This window comes from Mytilus edulis, chromosome 5 (genome assembly GCF_963676685.1).
Source record: "Mytilus edulis chromosome 5, xbMytEdul2.2, whole genome shotgun sequence".
NCBI lineage: Eukaryota > Metazoa > Mollusca > Bivalvia > Mytilida > Mytilidae > Mytilus > Mytilus edulis.
In genome coordinates this window covers 92,689,940-92,711,087 of record NC_092348.1, presented here as the reverse complement: position 1 = coordinate 92,711,087, position 21,148 = coordinate 92,689,940, and the positions used below count along the sequence as shown (strand labels likewise).

Genomic DNA, 21,148 nt, shown 5'->3' with positions numbered 1-21,148 from the left:
TCTGTTTTATGAAATACTAAACATAACAGATTTTGTGCTTTACATTTATCATGAGTGCCGTTCTATCACTGGAAATGGCCAATGATTTGAACTAGTTTTTAATAACTACGCCGAGTACTCTAAGATCGGCCAGTGCTTTTTTTGGTTCAGTTTTGTTTATTTTGCTTGGTTCCAATCTTCAACCGCTTTTTTTTTTAAAATGAAATGTATAGATCATAAATATTTGCCTATTGTAGGTATTGGGTGTATTTTTATTTTTGTTGTTGTTGAGTTGCTGTCGCACTGTCGTAAACCCGGCATCTTTTTTTCCCCCAATATCACATTTTGAAATACATCAAGGCATCCAACAGTCAGTTTTACCACTGACTTTCGTAAATTGGAAAATTGTGACTTTATAGTGGGCATCGAAAAAAACCGGAAGTCACGGTATCGCTGTAACAATGATGACAACGTCATAGTTCGATCGTTAACTACAGATCGTCGTTGAGGAAAGAATCTCATCGATATACTCATAGACCGATATATAAAAATTGTTTCATTCTTGTTTATAAAACAGAATTAAAGAGAGAAATTATCCGAGGAAGGTAAGAAAACAAATAAAAAATACTGAGTCTGATGTTCTCTCTCGATTTTACAGTATGAAATTTGTGTATCAAGTTAAATATTATATATTTTTTATTCTTGAAAAAAATATTTTCATTACATATCGCAATCTCATGGCTTTGTACAAATGCGAAGGAAAGGAGAATTTACGAAACACTTTTTAATTTTAATATGATATGTTACTTTAAAAATGAATTGTAAACTGCATAAAAGGATTTAGTTTGTAGTTGTTGGATTTTTTTTTTGTTCTGTCAATATTTTAGTGATCTTTAATGTTGTCCATACAATACTTTTTTAACGCTAAATCAGTCAATATTTAATTGCATTACATCAGAAGACAGTAAAAAAGTAAAGCAAAAGTTTAAACAGGGAAACCACACGAATTAATCTCAACGTTGTTCATTGCTTTATATACGTGATCCAGCGTGCACATTCGTTGTATAAAGCCTACACGTTTACCAACCGAAACGGATCTTATAAACATTAAAGTGTAAAAGGAAGGAATCTTGTTCCATTTGTCTTTTTTATACCCATTTCCTTTAATTCAATTCACACGTGTTAAACCGTTATTGTAGCTATGGATGACGTGGACAATCCGTTCCAGCAGTTAGAGGCTGCAAAAAAGCAGCTTATTATGGAGTTCAAAGAAAATGCTAAGTCGGCCCAAGAATGGGAATTTTGGAATAGAATGGAAATTGTAAGAGATAATTATCCAAATTCACAAGAGGACAGTTCATCAGGAGATACGACAGGTGAGATAAGTTAATACACAGATGCCATGGAGTAGGAGTCTTTGTTAATAAGATAATTTGAGCATATATATATATTTATAAGTTTAAGTCATTGGTGACTTTATGTTAAATGTACCACTTTTTGAGTTTTTAATATTAGTTTCATAAATGAAATACTAAAAGGGCAATTTACAATTGTTACACACAAAATTAATGTGTACTTGGCTGTTCAGACATGCTTCTACCAAAATTATTTGTATTTCCTTCTTTATTTTATCTATATTTGAGATTTTTTTTTACAGCCAATTGCATTGAGTGTGTAGGCAAAGGTATTATCTTTGGATAGCTTGCTTGCTATCTGAAATGTGAAGTTAGGTAAACTACTTTAAGAATAGACTAGTCCGACAGATAACCAATCTATTTGTCTGTAGGACTAGGCTACTTCGAAAGGAGGGTAGTATACTTTACCTGATAATGACTTCACAGTTCAGCTAGCAAGCAAAGAAAATACTTTTGCCTACACACTCAATGCAATTGGCTGTAAATGAAACTAATATTAATTTTAGAAGCATAAAAAAGTAAGTTTTACTTAACCTTTTTTATTGTTATTTCAAAAAACTTTACAGACGAAGAGCAAGTAGACGGAGAGAATCTGAATAAAGGCAAGAAAACAGATGAAAAGGTACCAGATACTTCAGATGGTATGTACACAATAATTCATTGTGGTAAAGTTTATAGAGCGGTAATAATGGCGATAATACTTTGCTTTTTATGTTTATGTGGTAATTTTGTGTCACGAATTTACATCCCATATCCATTTAGCACTACTTCTGTTTTGGATAACAGGACATGTATTGAGAGGCATGAATGACCAGTTGAAAGTGTATTATGAAATTTACTTTTCCTGTTCAAGTGTTTAATAGAATGTTTGTTCTGTTTCTTTTACTTTTAGGTTTATAAAACTTCTCCCCCCTACATTCATCTCAACTCGGCCGATTCCGTACCCTCATCTAGGAGAGTAGTTGGTTCTACCGAGGATTGCCGAATAGATAGAAGGAGGGTAGCGGATCCTACCGAGGATTCTCAAATGCTTTTCCCCCATTACTAGAAAGTCTTTTTTTTCTAAAATAGGAGTCGGAAGATACAACAAAAATTGATTTAATTTAGAGACATCCCAATAGAACTATGTAAAAAAAAAAAGACGGTAAGGCAGTCCTCACAAATAACTATTAAAACCTAACCACTAATGAACCGGGTTTTTACTGCTTGTGTTGTTTTCTGTGTATATATAATGCCATATACATTATTTTTTAATTTAGAAAAGAACAAACAAAATAAGTCAGCAGCCGGCGAAAGAGCAGACGAAGAAAAGGGGTTAACAGAACCTACAGTAAAATTCCAAATACCTGAGATGGAACATGGAGCAGGGGATGATACATCTTTGCCTCAAAAGGATTTTATATTCCAGAATGATGGCATGGAGCATGACTTCAGTCAAAACGCTACCAGTAAGTTATAGAAAAAATCCAATTATGTGATAGAGTTAATAACAGCCAGGAATAACAAACATCATCTAAATAATTTGTAGAACACGTAAACACCATTCTTTTTCAATGTAGAAGGGTATACCGCTATAATTTCAAGTGATAGTTTTAATTTTAAATTACCATGGACCCAATATTTGATCTTAAATTTTTTTTCTCCGACTGCCATTTTTTTTTGTTTTCCGTTTATCTTTAGCATATCGTTTGTTCACTCTTCTGTATTATTCACATCTTATCATGGATTTACCTTTTATTTCTTACAATGCTGTATTGGGTTGTTTTGCCTGGGGCTCTAGTAGCTTATGTCATCGACTTTTGGTCGCTGGTGGAAACTAGTAGATATCTGCTTGGCAATCTTACCTATTTCCAATGTGATATCTTAATTGATACTCGACTATCTGAAAGATCGAACTAAAATTTAAAAAAAACTTTAAAGAATTATATTTACTCATACATGTATTTTTTAAATTTTTTTAAGAAGGTGAATCCCTGATCAATTTATTTGAAAATAAAGATGACAATGGACTGGGAGCTTTACAGGTATGTAATATGGTCATAAAAGATGTGTGCCTAAGTTTAATAAGACATTAACCCCACAACACAATAAAAAAACTAATAGGTTGCTCATTATTGAAGACAATGCAGTAGTGCCTTATAATTGTTTACATCTTTGCTCTTTTGTCTCGGATGGATAGTTGCCACATGTGCAATTATGCTACATCTTATTCAGAAGAAACATGGTTCATAGCTATCTTCAATACGGTATTGAAAATAGCTATGAACCATGCTTCTTATGAAATTACGGAATGATATATAATTGTTAAAAATGTGTCTAAACAGGCCTTGATCTCGATAATTTCATGGACGTGCTTAAGATTATGATGCTAATACTGGAAACGTTTTTATGTATCTTAAACTTACACATATTTTGTACATCTCATTCGAACATTTTGATATTATTCTTATTTCTAGATTATTTCTCTTCATTAATTGAATAAACTCAAATGTTAAGACAACCGTTCATGATTTGCATTAACATTTAATATAAAAAAAAAGAAGATGTGGTATGATTGCCAATGAGACAACTCTCCACAAGAAACTAAAATGACAAACAAATTAGCAACTATAGGTCCCCGTACGACCTACAACAATGAACAAAGCCCATACCGCATAGTCAGCTATAAAAGGCCCCAAAATGACAATGTAAAACAATTCAAACAAGAAAACTAACGGCCTTATTTATATAAAAAAATAAACGAAAAACAAATATGTAACACATAAACAAACGACAGCCACCGAATTACAGGCTCCTGATTTGGGACAGACACATGCATACAGAATGTGGCGGGGTTAAACATGTTAGCGAGAGCCAACCCTCCCCTAACCTGGGACAGTTGTATAGCAGTACAACATAAGAACAAACTACAGGGCGCAAGTTCCATACCAGGAAAGTCGCCTCCCATAACATCAATATAATAATAAGACTTATAAAAATCAGTTTAAAAAGGCTTAACTAATCAGATGGACAAAAAAACAAGTGGACGTGGTCGGGTACGTGTACACCCCAACAACTAAAATACACTATGTACAGATATGTACTCGCAGTTAACTGACTGCTATAGTTTAAAGAACAACTAATAAAAAAATAATTAATCTATGAAGACTAAATTATCAATCCGTACACATCCAACATCCAATGGATTTAGTATAAAGACAGTCAGAGAAAAACATGACCTTGTTTCTATAACGAAAACGTTTTCAGTATGTAAGTTGCATTATTCTTGATACTGCATGAAGTTAGTAACAAATCAGTGATGGAACCTTTATTGATTTCAGTTGACAGAAGACAAACTTGAAATAAATGAAACGGATAACAAAAACGTATCTGCTGAAAATGATTACAAAGTTGGATTCAAAGATCTCTTCAAAGCAGCAAAGAAAACAGCAAAAAGGGAAGCAAAGGAATCTGAGAAGAAAAGAAAACTGAAAGAAAAAGAAGAAAAGAAGAGAAGAAAAATGGAAGCCCGGGAGACTGAAAGGAAAAGAAAACTAGAAGAAATTGAATCAAAAAAGAAAATGAAAATGGAGGCTCAGGAATCTAAGGAGAAAAAAGCACGAGAAGAAAAGGAAATAAAGAAGAAAAGAAAAATTGATAAAAAGAAAGCTAAGAACCAGAAGAAATATGAGAGATGTGTATCTAAGGGAGAAGAATACGACTCAAAGCAAAGATGGAAAGAAGAAACAAAATCATCACAGGAAAAAAATATATCGGAGGCTAAGCAATCTAAGCAGAAAAAGAAAATTGATCAAAATGAATCTAAAAAAAAAGGAGAACATAAATCTATTCGCGAAAAACTTATAATTGAAATAAAGGAACGTAATGGCAAGGTAGTAAAGGAGAAAAAGGAACTGAAAGCTAAAAAAACCACTGAGCAAGAAAAGTTGAAAACAAACAAATTACACGAGACAAGATTAACTGAAACCAGTGAATTTGATGGGAAGGGCAAACCTGGAGCAAAAGAAACTAAGATCAAAGAAAAACTTAAATCAAAGGAATTTAAAGAGAAAATTGTTACAGGTAATATATAAAACTGTGAAATGCAGTATTTTACAGCCGATTGCATGGCGTGTGCATGTAAAGGTTTTGTCTTTTGGTTAGGTTACTTGCTAGCTGAAACGTGAAGTTAGGTAATTTACCCTCCTTTAAGACTGAGACTAGTCCAACAGATACATCTTTCTGTCTGTAGGACTAGGCTACTTCGAAAGGAGGGAAGTCTACTGTACATATTAAAGTCTTTACAGTTCATCTAGCAAGCAAGCTAACAAAAGAAAATACTTTTGCCCACACTCTCAAAACTATCGGTTGAAAATTGTATTTTTGAAATAGTTGTGACTTTGAACATTTATTGACACCATTGCTGCCAATTATCGCTATTGTCGACTTTAAACGGACCATAGTAATATGAATAGCTCGTTTCAAATAATAAGGATTTTTTTTGGGACATTTTAGAAAACATATGACTACATTGCTGTTAATAATTATTTACTATATTTATTTTGTAGGTGAGGCAAAACCAGTGAATAAACCAAAGCTGGTGGATTTTGTCAGAAGCCTTCTTGGATTCGTTTGGATCAGACATTAAAACCTTTAGTCAAAACCTGCTCCAATCATATTTGTTGAACAGTTTCATTTATTTGTTTGTTTATTGTGAATATTTATTTCTCACCTTTGTTTATTTATCATTTTGTATTTCCTATGAGATCAAGTTTTTTTTAATAAAAAAATATTTATAAAGATTCAGGCTCAATAGTTTATTCTTAAAGGTTACAAACTCAATACGGTAATCAGCTCATTGAATATTGTTTTTATTGGTAAAAATATTGATTTTGTTATCAGTAAACTAAAAGCAAACTATATGGTATTGTTACATACATATACACATTCATGGATCTACAGTCGATTCATGTATCTTGGCATTGCACGAGGTCATGTTTTCTCTGACTGTTTATGACGTCTTTACACTAAATCCATTGGATGTTGGATGTGTACTGTTTGATAATTTAGTCTTAGATGCATGATTTATTTTATTAGTTGTTAGTGGCTTTGCACCAGCTGTCAGTAACTGCGAGTACTCTCGGATCTGTACTAAGTGTCTTTTTGGTTGTTGGGATGTACAAGTACCCTACCACGTCCACTTGTATTTGTAGTATTTGTATTTCATCCAGCTTATGAGTTGAGCTTTTTCAACTGATTTTTATAGTTCGTTCTTATGTTGTACTGTTACACCACTGTCCCAGGTTAGGGGAGGGTTGGGATCCCGCTAACATGTTTAACCCCGCCACATTCTGTATGTATGTGCCTGTCCAAAGTCAGGAGCCTGTAATTCATTGGTTGCCGTTTGTTGATGTGTTACATTTCTACATTGGATAGAGGTATAGGGGGAGGGTTAAGATCTCACAAACATGTTTAACCCCGCCGCATTTTTGCGCCTGTCCCAAGTCAGGAGCCTCTCGCCTTTGTTAGTCTTGTATTATTTTAACTTTAGTTTCTTGTGTACAATTTGGAAATTAGTATGGCGTTCATTATCACTGAACTAGTATATTTGTTTAGGGGCCAGCTGAAGGACGCCTCCGGGTGCGGGAATTTCTCGCTACATCGACGACCTGTTGGTGACCTTCTGCTGTTGTTTTTTTTTTCTATGGTCGGGTTGTTGTCTCTTTCGCACATTCCCCATTTCCGTTCTCAATTTTACATACTAGTATTTGTTTTTCGTTCATGTTTTGTACATAAATTAGGCCGTTAGTTTTCTCGTTTGAGTTGTTATACATTTGTCATTTCGGGGCCTTTTATTGCTGACTATGCGGTATGGGCTTTGCTCATTGTTGAAGACGATGACCTATATTTGTTAATTTCTGTGTCATTTTAGTCTCTTGTGGAGAGTTGTCTCATTGGCAATCATACCACATCTTCTTTTTTATAAAAAATAAAGTACACAAGGCGCAACATAGGAAATTAAAGACTTTAGCAACACGAATCCCACCAAATCATGGGGGTGATCTCAGGTGCTCCGGGAAAGTAAGTAGATCCTGTTCCACATGTGGCACCCGTCATTACAAACCCGGTAAACAGTCCGTAAAATTTACGACTGGATGATTTCAACTTCACCTTTTGGAACTCTTGGTTTAATAGCTTCCTTGTGAGCAGCAACCATCTATCAATGTAATCATGGTAAGAAATACAAGCCTATGAATATCGTATCAATTGGGAGATATGTACTCCGTATGCAGGCGCTTTTGGAACTTTGCTACATAGAAATAAAAAGTTTACAATTGGGAAGCTGAAATCATCTCTTTTGTCTAAAAGTTTAGTTTTCAACCGACCCTCAATCATTGTCAATTTCTAGATGTAAGTCTAGATATGAGGCAGACTTAACTGTATCTGTTGTACGTTGTACCTTTATCTCTAGTTTGATGGGATAGATGCGTTCAACAAAGTCATCAAATTTTGAATAATTTAATCAGAGAACATCATCATCAGCTGAAAGTAAAGTTACGTGATATAGCTAACATCTGTCTTTTTAAGAAGTTCCTGTAAGAAGTCAGCCTCGTAATAATAAATGAACAAGTCGGCAAGATGAGGGGCAAATTTGTTCCCATTGGAATGCCGACAATCTTTTGAAAAACACGTCCTTCAAACGTAACACATATGTTGTCAATCAAGAAATCAAGCATCTTGATAATGTCAATTTCAGATTTTTTTGTTTCAATCACAGTGATTCTTTACAAAGTAGGATTTATCCCTCCCTAAGAAAAGATACTTGTATCTACGTAGGCTATTCTTTTTTATGAAACAAAGCAATACCAACTCTTTTCAAAGACGATTATTGGTGACTCCAAGATGTACTCAACTCTCCAATATATGAATTGTCAATAAAGCATTGGGAAAATCCATTCATTTGATTACCGCAGACAGTAAGTAAAAGAGACATTGTAAGGATTCCTACCAAATTACAACAGGAACATATGCCTGTCAATCTTATCCAGCTGCATTCAATAAAAATATAGTCCAACATTTAAGCTTTAAAAACATTTTCTGCTGATTGAAGTCACTTGAAACAGACAGAAAATATTGTTAGAGATAATAGTCCATAGAGGTAGTGAACTTCAGTCTTAGATGCATGATTTTTATTAGTTGTTCGTGGCTTTGAACAACTTGTCAGTACCCTCAGATCTGTACTTAGTGTCTTTTTGTTGCTTTGATATACATACAGAGTACCACGTCCACTCTGTGTAGTATTTTTAAATATATTCTTCTGATGAGATTTTTATAGTTAGTTCTTATGTTGTAATGTTGCACCACTGTTCCAGGTTAGGGGAGGGTTGGGATCCCGCTAACATTTTGTATGAATGTGCCCGTCCCAAGTCAAGAGCCTGTAATTCAATGTTTGTCGTTTGTTGATGTGTAACCTATATTTTTTAATTCTTTTTTTGTACATAAATTAGGCCATTAGTTTTTTTGTTTGAATTGTTTTACATTTGTCATTTGGGGGGCCTTTATAGCTGACTTTGTGGTGTTGTGGGCTTTGATCATTTTTGAAGTCTTAATTTCTGTGTCATTTATACTCTTGTGGAGAGATGTCGAATTGGCAATTATATCACATCTTTTTTATATTCAAGCAAAATCATGCTTTGGAGAAGATTTAGAACCACCTTTATAGCTATGGAGCGGTCACAGCCTCAGGAATGACAGAGAGTAAACTATGCCACTGTTAATACAACCTTTATAGCTATGGAGCGGTCACAGCCTCAGGAATGACAGAGAGTAAACTATGCCAGTGTTAGAACAATCTTTATAGCTATGGTGCAGTCACAGCCTCAGGAATGACAGAGAGTAAACTATGCCACTGTTAGAACAACCTTTATAGCTATGGTGCAGTCACAGCCTCAGGAATGACAGAGAGTAAACTATGCCACTGTTAGAACAACCTTTATAGCTATGGAGCGGTCACAGCCTCGGGAATGACAGAGAGTAAACTATGCCAGTGTTAGAACAACCTTTATAGCTATGGTGCAGTCACAGCCTCAGGAATGACAGAGAGTAAACTATGCCACTGTTAGAACAACCTTTATAGCTATGGAGCAGTCAGAGCCTCAGGAATGACAGAGAGTAAACTTTGCCACTGTTAGAACAACCTTTATAGCTATGGAGCAGTCACAGCCTCAGGAATGACAGAGAGTAAACTATGCCACTGTTAGAACAACCTTTATAGCTATGGAGCAGTCACAGCCTCAGGAATGACAGAGAGTAAACTATGCCACTGTTAGAACAACCTTTATAGCTATGGAGCAGTCACAGCCTCAGGAATGACAGAGAGTAAACTTTGCCACTGTTAGAACAACCTTTATAGCTATGGAGCAGTCACAGCCTCAGGAATGACAGAGAGTAAACTATGCCGCTGTTAGAACAACCTTTATAGCTATGGAGCAGTCACAGCCTCAGGAATGACAGAGAGTAAACTATGCCACTGTTTATATTTGTATTCAATATTTCAGTGGATTGTTGTTTTGTTTGGTGCCAACCAACACTTCCTTGAATAGCTTGAGCCAACCAACACTAGCTTGAATAGCTTGAATAGCTTGACATAATCTACATTGGTTTAAAATTCCTGACCTTTCATATTATTTTTGGGGTTGCTGTTTCATTGAAATAACCCAACATCCTTTTTTATTCAGAAAATGGTATAAAAAAAACCAAGGCTTAATATCTGACAAAATATGTTTATTAATTTCCCTCAGAATGGAAAATATCTCTTGCATGAAATAAATATATAGCATGTAACAATATATTTTTTCATTAATAAACACATGCACGATACATAAGTAAATGCTATGAGTTGTAAAATAGTCAAAGAAAATAACTGAACATGCATAAATTCTTACTCAAATAAATATCTAAAAATATCTTGCATAATTTAATAGACAATGAAATATAGTCAGTGTTTGCACAAAAATTAGATAATTAAAAAAAAATCATACAACACGATTGACCAACACTATTGTGATGTGGCAGTGGTTTTAACTACAGTTAATCAGTAGTCTATTTAACTCTGAATGAAAAGGTCAACATTTTGTACCTGATCTCTATTTTTGGTTTCCAGGGCATATCTACAATCACAGGAAAGAAGACACAAACAAATTTCACTTATATGACGTTCTAAATGAAATTAATTGATTTATTTTGAAACAATATACACCATTTCCTAAATTACAAAAACATGGATTTCATAATTTTATAGTTGAAGCCTGAGTAAATGAGAGTTTAAAAAAAATATAAATATTCTGAGTTGATGTCCTAGTTTCATTAATCCCTGTCTGGTTCTCAACTAGACTTATTCTTTAAAACATAAACTATGCAGATGTTCACCAATTTTCTTACATTTAAGAGCTATTTAAAAAAAATGTTAAGTGTTGGAACCAAAACTGCTTAAGTAGAATTTTGGAATATCTGAGGTTAGGTTAGATGAAATGATTTAAACTATGTAACATGTGCATACCTGATATCATTTAAAAAAATCCATGATTCAATCTTTTGGTAAATCGTACTGACTATAAACAATTGATTAACTTATCACATATAAGAAGATTTGGTATGAGTGCCAATGAGACAGCTCTTACTATAAGTCATGCATGTTGTGATAGCTGTAAGCATAGCTGAATTGTTTTAATATAGGTGACTTAAGGAGGTGAAGGAATTAAAATAATCATAAATTGTTTATGATACTTATCATAAATAATGCCTTTTAGAGAGGTAATGTATAATGAATGTCAATTATTGAATAAAGTAAAAGATTAAAGTATTTAAAGCATTATAAGTAGGGATCTTTTAAATGCTGAAAATGTGTTATGCCAGCATCTAGTTAAACCTTGCTTTGAACATGTTAGTTTGGATAGAAAAGATATGTTTTAAATCTTAATGTGACCTTGTATTTCTAATGTGTTAAGTGATTCTCTCGTTATTTTGCCAACCTTCTGATTTTTTTTTATTACAATGCACAACAAAAATATTATTGAAATCATCAATACTATGGTTAGGCCATAGTAAATCATTAATTTCTCATTGAAATTATCAACATCATTTTATTATGTGTCATTAATTTCTGCTTAATTTGAATACATTATTTGAATGTTATATTTATCTTATTATATCTGATTGGGCATACAAATAAAAATATGTATCAAATAGTGATTTTATAATTGTATTTCTGAATCTTTTGTTGAATTTGTGAAAAATAGTAGAAATCATCAATGCTATGGTTTGGCCATAGTATATCATTAATTTCTCATTCAAATTATCAACATCATTATCTGTGTCATTATTTTTGTCTTCTTTTAAAGTATCATTAGCAAGCATAATTTATCAAATAATAACTGGACAAAAATAAAACAGATGGAAATAATTACATTAAAAATTACAACAAATACTACAACTTGAGTGACATTATTGAAATCATCTGTGCCACTGGCTTTTGATGCCACTGGTACGTCATTGATTTCTGTTAACAGCATCAGAAGACAAATGCAGACCTGCCAAAAGTGCCAACTTTCAGAATTTTTGAGGGATTTACTCAATAAGAGGTGTTGACTTATTACTAAATCTTCATGCAAAAAAGGAACTCTAAGTAGTTTAAAGTGGTACCTAACACTACAGGGAGACAACTCTGTAAAATCAGCTAAACGTTTTAATTACGTTGTGCTGTTAAGGGAATATTAAACTTCTCAATGATCAAAATTAGTGTTTGTCAAACTGCTATATAACCAGTTTAATTTTTCTGACAAAATGGTTGGTTCAAATTTTTTGAAATTTTTATATTTTTGTCAAAGGGTCAAAAGAAATACTTTGTCAAAATTTTAAGAAAATTAAACGAGCCAAATTAGTTTAAGTGAAGGTGTTGGGTACCACCTTAAAGAGCATTAAAGCACCAACTTATTCACTCAAAAGTATATTGAATATATACTAGAACACTTATGATATGTCATTAGAGGTTTTATGTCCTCTTTGGCTTAAAAGCACCCATATTAAAAAGTTGGCAGGTTTGCAGAAGGTCTGACCTTCAGAAGTATACTTCAATGCTGATTAAATGATGCCAGAGTTGTTAAAAAATTATTAAAAAATCATAAGAATAACGCCAGTTATCTAAATCTTGTTTAAAAACAAATATCTAAAGTGACACTCAACTGCAAACAAATGTCAAAACTAAAACAAAACAAAGTTACTTTTGGCAGCTATCATTTTAGACTGTGCAAAGCTGGCCATTTAAACTGCAGTTACAATGAAAATCACATGCTATAAACTAATGAGTGCAATTATGAATGAACACATCCTTTAAATACATTATGTAAGTGCTATGCACCAGTACCATAGCAAATGCTGATGAAATTTCAATTTAGATAAAGTCAAAAATACTGTTTAATCAGAAATAGTTATGGTTTTCATTATTGTTAAATAAAGGCAACAGTAGTATACCGCTGTTCAAAACTCATAAATCCATGGACAAAAAACAAAATCGGGGTAACAAACCAAAACCGAGCGAAACGCATTAAATATAAGAGGAGAACAACGACACAACACCGAAACGCAACACACACAGAAACAGACCAATCATCAGACAAAACACCACGAGAATAACAAATGTAACATGAAAACCAAATACATGAATTTGGGATAGACAAGTACCGTGCCACGTCTTATCTCAATATCTCAAAAATAAGAGAAAACACAAACGACTCAACGTTAAAATGCAACACAAAGAGAAACGAACAATATTATAACAATGACCATCTTCCTGACTTGGTACAGGACACTTTTAAAGGGGAATAAAAGTGGTGGGTTGAACCTGGTTTTAAGGCATGCCAAACCTCGCACTTTAATGGCAAAGTTAAATACAACACCGAAACGACAACACAACACCACAGGACCACAACACAAACAAACAGGAGAACATATAAAATTCTAACTGGATAGTTCAAGCAAAAATATGAACAGACATGGGTAAATTTGAAAGCATCATTTGAATACAGTAAACTGCAATAAGAATTCAATTATTGTCATTTGTTCAACAATTACAATAAAAATAACACACAAAAAATGCTGAATTAACGGAATTGAGATAAGTTCAAAAACATGCAATACTTAGGATAATGTGAAGGTCATTATTTTGAGTCAAAATGTAAGATTAAAGGGCCTAAACATACTATATAAATAAAGGCAATGAAAAAGGGAGGAAAAATGGAGTATCATTGAATTTACTGGTTAACATATTCTAATCAGTGAAAAGTTTCAAAGAATTTATTGAGGCGTCGTGAAAAACAAAAGAATTGCTCCAATAGGCTATTTGCCAATTCCCGTAATTGACCCTGTAATTAGAGATCGCTCTTTCAGTTGTCTCCCTTACAGGGCATTTATTTTCATTCATAATGGAGAGCTAAAAAAATGTAGCTGAACGAGCAAATTTACCTGTGGGTAATGTGAGTAATCTTTAAGGTTTTCAAAACTTTTAATTACATTAATTTGTTGTTAATCTAAATACTTTTGACATCAGAAATTATTTTTTATGAACAATTAGTTATACCGCCGGTACATTCACTTTCAATTCATCATACTTTGCATTAGCAAAAGCCAATTTTGTCCGTATAGAACCAGTCTAGGATTGACAAAGGGAAGTAATTTGTTAAAAAAGTGTGTAATAACAGAATCAAAGCGGTAAGTGGCAAATAGCCTATTGCTCTATAAATACAGTTAAGCTGGGGAGATCAAAACTTATATATATACAATGGATAATGATTAAGGAAAATAAATTAAGGATATAGATATACAAGTATATACATTCAATCAAGCATGACAAATAAACAGTCAAGGATCTGGTTGACATAATCACTACAAAATATAAATAGTTACATTGTAATTGAATTCAATATAGCACTTATGACAAGTATCTGAACAACTGAAAGGCCAATTAAATGTACATGTAATATTCTAATTAATATTTCACTTGAAAATATCCAAAAAAATACTCGGATCAATAGTAGCATAGTTAAAATGATTTTTGGAGGACTGCTATTAAATTTTTTTTTCAGGAGGAGAAATATTCTTTGGACTTAAATTAATGGCTGTATACAGAAACTGTTTTAAGATAAACAGAGATTTGAAAGTACTTGTTTTTGACCTTTACAGTAACAACAATTTGAATAATTAGGAATAAATACAAAGGGTTTCTTGAACATTCATAATGACATTGATAATAAAAACACTTCAAACAAAAAACAGAAATTGCATCAGAAAACTTAAAAGCGGTAAAGAAACAAGCATGAGTATTGCATAGAAAAAATATAATTTTGTAAATCTACTACAAATCAAAATAACTTTTACAATATTTATAAGATAATCAATCACACAACCTTAATCACATGATCTAAGATTTCATGACAATGTTTATACCTTATGAGCCAATGGATATCAGACAAACCCTTGTTTGAATGTTATGTAAACACTGCACTTTGTAAAGCCTATGAAAGATGACAACATTAAGAGGGTGACCATCATAAAAATAAGGATATTTGAAAAAAGGTAAAATTGCCATTGAGAAGACAATCAAACCCCAGACCAAATGATGCAAATGTAAGTGATAGGTTTCATTTCTTTAAACCTGATCTTTCAAACTTGTCTTTTATCATAAAACTTATAGCTATAGATATATTTTAAATTGTTATATGCATCTAAATGTTTCTATTTTAGCCTTGCTCAATATATATATATATATCATAATCTCTTCAAACTTCAATACTGTCTGGATATCATAAATATATACATTATACATGTATTCATGTACAACAAATTTACATAGTGTGTCTTAGCTATATAGACTATTATTATTTTGCTAAAATATTGATTGTCAAAAATGGAATGTTTCAATTTGAGCATTTAAGTCATGCATACAAATTGCACATATGCACATTAATATATAGGTTCCTGAGGGTATCGATAACTCAAATAAAAATTTGAATGTATCTTTTTTTTTTAACAATTAAAGCCTAAAATGACCAGATATTGAAAGTGGTATTAACATTTCAAATTTTTCTAGTACTTGGTAAGATAAGATAAGGTAATATATATACATGTAGTTAATAAGATCTGGATTTCATTTAAACAGAAGCACTAAGTTTTGACATACAACAAGGACTCATAATAGGATATTTTTAAAAGTGATATTTGAGAGTAAATGGTGATGATTATGGTGATTTGATACATATATATGACCAAGATTTAGAGTATTATCACTTGCCGTCAATAGTAATAAGGATTTAAAATAAAATCACCATTTTATAGACTTTTAAACCTCAGCCATGTTATCACCAGATCACATGTGGTAACCATTTAATCTACGATATAATGCTGATGCTATATTTTTTTTTAAAGAAAAGTACCATACACCAAAAAGTTAAGTACAAGTTTTTCCACAATAAGATGAAATCCTGTATGAGAATAACCTTTCATATTTCACATTCCATTGGATACAACAAAATCTAAAATCAAACATTATATAGAAATAAATGAAAATGCCCATTTTTCCATACAACTCATAATTTGTACAAAAAAACCTCAAAATTTAACAATATTTACAAGTATAAAATTGCATTGTGTTAATGTAAATCAAACAAAGTTAATTAAAAGAAAACATAGATAAATTTTTGATATTGCAAAAAAAAAGGATAAGATTTATGAAGAATCCCCCCAAAAAATAATCTATCATTGAATATATTGCTTTTGATTTAAAATCCTAAATTTTGAAACTATTCTAATAAATTGTAAATATCCTAATTTTTTTCTAAAAATAAAACTTAATAAAGGCTTATTATATTTGAATGTTAACTGAAGTAGATGTGTGACCAAAATTTTCAGCTTGACAGATCATGAAAAAAAAATCATTGTTCTTGCATCTTATCTTATTTAATATTCAAATGGAAAATAGACTGTTGGTAAGACCTGATAGAAAGGAATGGTTTGCAGGAGGTAGAAATGTATAACAATATTCCTACACTACAGAAGAAAGACTTAAGCATGCATATAAATCAATAGACTTGTCAATCAATCTCTAATTCTTGTAGCTCTCTTTTCATAAAGGCACTACAAATTGTCTCCCTTTCCATTTCTACAGAATTATCTCCCCTACATTCAACTTCCTTGTGACTTTAATATTTCTGGTGTTACCAAGACAACAGTCTCATCATCTATTGTTAAAGGCACTATCTGTGCTTTAGATTTATCTCCTTCAACTGCTTTCTTTAACTCTGCACGTGCTTTACGTACTACAAAGGTCAGCAAGATCACTGTTATAATGATCTGAAAATAGATAAATATAAGTTATAAGCTTAAAATATAAAGTTTTGCATAATATACATGGGAAGTTTTTTGCTTAGGTAAATAAGAAATTCTTCAACCTTTCCCTTCTTTTTTGTCATTTTGTTCAAACTTTGTGGTTTTGTAAGGTTTAACATGACCATCAATGACCTTCCAATCCATTGTCAATAATGTCAACATTTGACCTAAATTCACAGCTTTAGCTTTGTGTTGTTGAGAGATTCAACTTGACCATTGATCTTCTGTTATCAATAAGGTTACAGTTAGATTTGACATATATATAGCATTTTAACCCTAAGTTGTTGACTTGCACAGGAACCATTGATCTTCTGTTATCAATAAGGTTACAGTTAGATTTGACATATATATAACATTTGAACCCGAAGTTGTTGACTTGCACAGGAAAAAGTATAATCAATTCAGACAATTCTAAGAAACATATGGCCTTCAACAACGAACAAAGCCCATACCACATAGTCAGTATAAAAAGCCCAGAAATGACAATTGCAAATGTAAAAGAGCATCTCAATTTGTTTAATCCAGTTTTTACTTTGATGCTGGATAAAAAGGAGCCTGTTAAAATAATAGTGGAATTTAGAATCGAATTATTTTTTTTATAATTTAAATATCAAAATTTAAGCATTCCATGGCCAGGTATTGAAATTTCCTTATAATCTTTATTCTCATAAACCCTAATATTGGTTACAACACTACAAAAATATACATACATATAAAAAAAAAAGTAATCTAATGTACCGGTAATCGCTTACATTTGAAATAAGGTGTAATTCTTTGGGGGGGGGGGGGGGGGGGGGGGGGGGGGGGGGGGGGGGGGGGGGAAGAGAAGCATTTTGATAAATCAAATTCTATATTTATATCATTATACATGTACTACAATATATGTATGATCAAGTATTGATATAACTATTATATGTCTGGCTTTTTGTTTGTACTATTATGTAATTAGATAATGATAGCCTATTTCTAATGATACAATGATAACATTTGAATGTAAATATCACTCAAATGTCATTCATTTCATAATTTTTCGTTCTATTTATCAACATTTGTCAAAAGTACATGTATTAATGTACAAAATGTATATGAAGATTCATTTCAGAATAGTGGAATTTTGAGGTAATTCATGATTATTTACAAACAATCTGATGCCTTGCCTTGACTTTGGGAATAAATGAAATGCTGAAAAAATTCTCCAAGTGAAAACCTTTTAAAATAGTTAAAGAAAAATCAAACTATTAGCAGTAAGGAACTACCAAAATTATTATAACATGTTATTGTATTTTTATAGGATATTTTTATTACCACCAAAACTAAACATTTCATATACATTAAATAACAACGATAATTATAAGGACTTACAAAGGCTTATTTACATCATATGTACATGTTATGGTGTACAATGTCTTATACTCATCAATTTATAGGAGGAATCTTACAAGACATGCAAAGTAAAATCTTATTAAAAAAGTTCTTAAGAAAAGGTTATGATAAATCATTCCACTTTTTGCCCCATTGAATTAATAACTCATCCCATTTTTTGCCCATTGAATTGAGAAATCATTCCATTTTTTGCTCCATTGAATTAATGAATCATCCAAGTACAAAATGCATCATAAACCTAACTCTAAACTATGATAAACATGATAAAAGCATTCAGATATTCAAAAGACATGTACAGTACACTAGTCTGTTTAACATGAGAGATAACAAATCTCAAATTTTGTCATACATGTTTTTTTTTAAACTTTCAAAATGACATTCTGCAACAAAATGAATAAAGAAGTTGAACTACATTTTTAGTGCCACTGTGTAATTTTAATGAAGATACATGTACACTGTAGGTTGCTGCTGATTTTTGATTTTACCCCAAAAACCTATATTTATAAATTAAAATCTACCATTGTGTAAACTTCAATCATAGCACTTATAATGTCACAGCTGTGGTATCCAAAAATTACATTTCTGCATTTACAATGTGCATTATGTAAGTAGAAAGACTTTAGTAACTAACATGTTAATATATTAACCTGTATTGCAAAAATGATGTAACCTGTGGTTGCACTGGATCCATCAGACAAGACATCCTCCATGGACCTTAAAGTTGATCCCATGTAACAATTCAATACAGCTGTTGGACCTAATCCTATGGCTGATGCTGCGGAGTATTTTAACATTGGAATATTTGTTAACTGTAAAAGAAATATTTTAATAAAAGCTGATATGAAGTACATTTGAACATTTTTAAAAAGTAGATTGTTAAAGTGGAAACTATTCGTCAAATAAAAATGAATGTAATAGTTCCACTATCATGTCTTGTGTCTTTTTTCAATGCACCCAACCTACATTCAAGTCATTTTCCCAATGGACTGCTCTCCTTTGAATGCTAATTCTGACAATGCCAATTTTGTCTCAATGTACATGTCCTTAAACCTTGATGTCAGACTCCGATATTGGTTCAGTGATAACCAAAAAGCATGATAACAAAAAGAACATTCATTTTCAAATTTGAATAGAAGTATTCATGTACTGGCCATGGTAGTATAACTTCATACAACTTTTTGCATTTAACTGTTTCTTCACAAATGTTTTTTTTCAAAGCAACTGTTGGAAGATTTCACTTTAAGCAGTGCAAATTTGTTGTCAAGTCTTTTATGTACACTAACAGTATGTACAATTTATATTGTTTGAACTTTTATTAATATGTAGTTATAAATATCTTATTTACATTTGTTCTTTCAAATAATCAATTACACTTTACATTTAGTTTTTCAATTATATTGAGGTAACATCTGGACTTGTTTGTAAACATTACATACATGATATATACATTGTGTACTAATACAATGTACAAAAAAATGTAATGGATTTTAATTCATTGAATCTTTTATTTATTGATATCAATTACATGTAATTGACTAAATCAAAATGATTACTCTTACAATGTAGTAAACAACATCCAATTGTATTTTGAAATGCTTTACAAATTTACTGCTGTGACATTAATTGTGAATTGGCAAATAAAGAGCATGTACAGTTTTTATTCTACAGATCAAGATAAAAGGGGGGTCCTGAATATGAGAAGTTGGGGTTGATACTCATGATATCATTGATAATTTATTTACTAATTTACAAAATTGTTTTTGCATTTAAACCTTAAGCACCATATGTTTACACTTACTGAGAATATACCATTCTGTAGACCAAATGGAATTGGTGTCAGCCTGGAAAGTGCAACTATTTTAAATCCTTGTTTACTCTCCACTACAGTAATAAAGGCTTCTATTTGTCTGTTGTAAAACTTTGTCAAAATCCAATCTCTACAACAATGTTTCATTGTCAAATGTGCAATTAAAATTCCTACAGCACCAAAAAATGTCACAACCAATGGTCCATAAATATAACCATATAGATATCCACATGCTAGCATCAGTAACATGTAGCCCCAAGCCACAGGAAAGGAAACTAGAGTAAACAGTAAAATAAATATCAGGAAACCTACAACGAGATCTACATCTTCCAACCAGATCAAAAGTTTCTTGATGTACTGGTGACAAAATACAACAGCTAAACATGTTAATGATATCACAATAAAAGATGTGACGGATACTTGATAGCAACTGACTTCCGTGTTAAATAAATCTCCCACTTCACTTGAACTTTCAGAGTCTGTACTTCTGCATTCAATGTCCTCACCATGGTTCAATTTATACTCTTTGACCGAGAGGTGCTGCTTTGACTTCGATAAGAAAATATCATCAAATTCTGAAGATTCACCAAGAATAAGTTGTGGTTTTACATGAATATCATTCAAATGTAGTCTTTGTGAGAGTCTATGTGCAAAATCCGGTGTATTTTCCTCGGCCATGTTCATGTCAGAGAAGATATTTACAGATACAAAGTCCAATTAATATCAACGTTTCGTCCTATTTAACTGATTGATGTCATTTTCAAATCGTCCTTAATTTTTGGGATAACTTGACATTATGTTTACATTCGTCAGGGAAAGTGCTGATTCTCTAAAATAAGAAAATGTAATTTTGTTTGTTGCTAAGTAAAATGTTATGACTCCGGACACGGGAAGGTGTCAAAAAGTGGACCGCAAATGTTGGTTTACAAATTTTCCTCGTTGCAATAATGACATATTTTAATTAGCATTACAGATTAGCTTGCTCTCATCGTCATAGAAACCTGTAATGCCCAGCCAGGTGTTGTCTCTCGTGTGTTGACTGCTACGCCCAAGCCTGTCCGTGTCCGTTTCGGTCCGATCACCAAATGTCGCTGATGATATTAACAACCGCTTACAACGTTAGAAAAAAATGCAAAGAGTTATCTTT

At 32.1% G+C, this 21,148-nt stretch overlaps 3 protein-coding genes across 4 annotated transcripts in view; 2 read left to right on the top strand and 1 right to left on the bottom strand.

Annotated features, from left to right (window-relative positions):
* Window positions 1-21,148, top strand: part of LOC139525559 (tRNA-dihydrouridine(20) synthase [NAD(P)+]-like) — a 627,966-nt gene that overhangs the window by 464,375 nt on the left and 142,443 nt on the right. The gene's annotated exons all lie outside the window — the stretch shown is intronic.
* LOC139525560 (glutamic acid-rich protein-like) lies at window positions 441-6,166 on the top strand. 2 transcript variants are annotated; one of them, XM_071321010.1, is made up of 7 exons: window positions 441-584; window positions 1,179-1,355; window positions 1,961-2,035; window positions 2,654-2,842; window positions 3,360-3,418; window positions 4,715-5,456; window positions 5,942-6,166. In XM_071321010.1, the coding sequence occupies exons 2-7, from the start codon at window positions 1,181-1,183 to the stop codon at window positions 6,019-6,021; spliced, it is 1,320 nt and encodes a 439-aa protein (XP_071177111.1). In that variant the 5' UTR covers window positions 441-584; window positions 1,179-1,180; the 3' UTR covers window positions 6,022-6,166. The 2 variants fall into 2 exon arrangements, with proteins under 2 accessions (XP_071177111.1, XP_071177110.1); XM_071321009.1 differs by having other exon boundaries at window positions 3,357-3,418; window positions 5,942-6,165.
* On the bottom strand, window positions 13,382-21,113 carry LOC139525564 (transmembrane protein 64-like). The gene is made up of 3 exons (XM_071321018.1): window positions 19,993-21,113; window positions 18,842-19,003; window positions 13,382-16,775 (listed from the first exon to the last, which is right to left on the bottom strand). Exons 1-3 carry the CDS (start codon window positions 20,683-20,685, stop codon window positions 16,608-16,610), a joined length of 1,023 nt encoding a protein of 340 aa, XP_071177119.1. The 5' UTR covers window positions 20,686-21,113; the 3' UTR covers window positions 13,382-16,607.

What these genes read in the sequence shown, in the direction of transcription:
- LOC139525560 (XM_071321009.1), top strand. Translation starts at nt 1,181, where the DNA reads ATGGATGACGTGGACAATCCGTTCCAGCAGTTAGAGGCTGCAAAAAAG. An exon ending in GGTACCAGATACTTCAGATG is followed by an intron (nt 2,036 to 2,653) that starts GTATGTACACAA and finishes TTTTTAATTTAG; the next exon opens with AAAAGAACAAACAAAATAAG. An exon ending in TAAAGAGAAAATTGTTACAG is followed by an intron (nt 5,457 to 5,941) that starts GTAATATATAAA and finishes TTTATTTTGTAG; the next exon opens with GTGAGGCAAAACCAGTGAAT.
- LOC139525564 (XM_071321018.1), bottom strand. Translation starts at nt 20,685, where the DNA reads ATGAACATGGCCGAGGAAAATACACCGGATTTTGCACATAGACTCTCA. An exon ending in TACAGAATGGTATATTCTCA is followed by an intron (nt 19,004 to 19,992) that starts GTAAGTGTAAAC and finishes TTTCTTTTACAG; the next exon opens with TTAACAAATATTCCAATGTT. An exon ending in ACATCATTTTTGCAATACAG is followed by an intron (nt 16,776 to 18,841) that starts GTTAATATATTA and finishes ATCTATTTTCAG; the next exon opens with ATCATTATAACAGTGATCTT.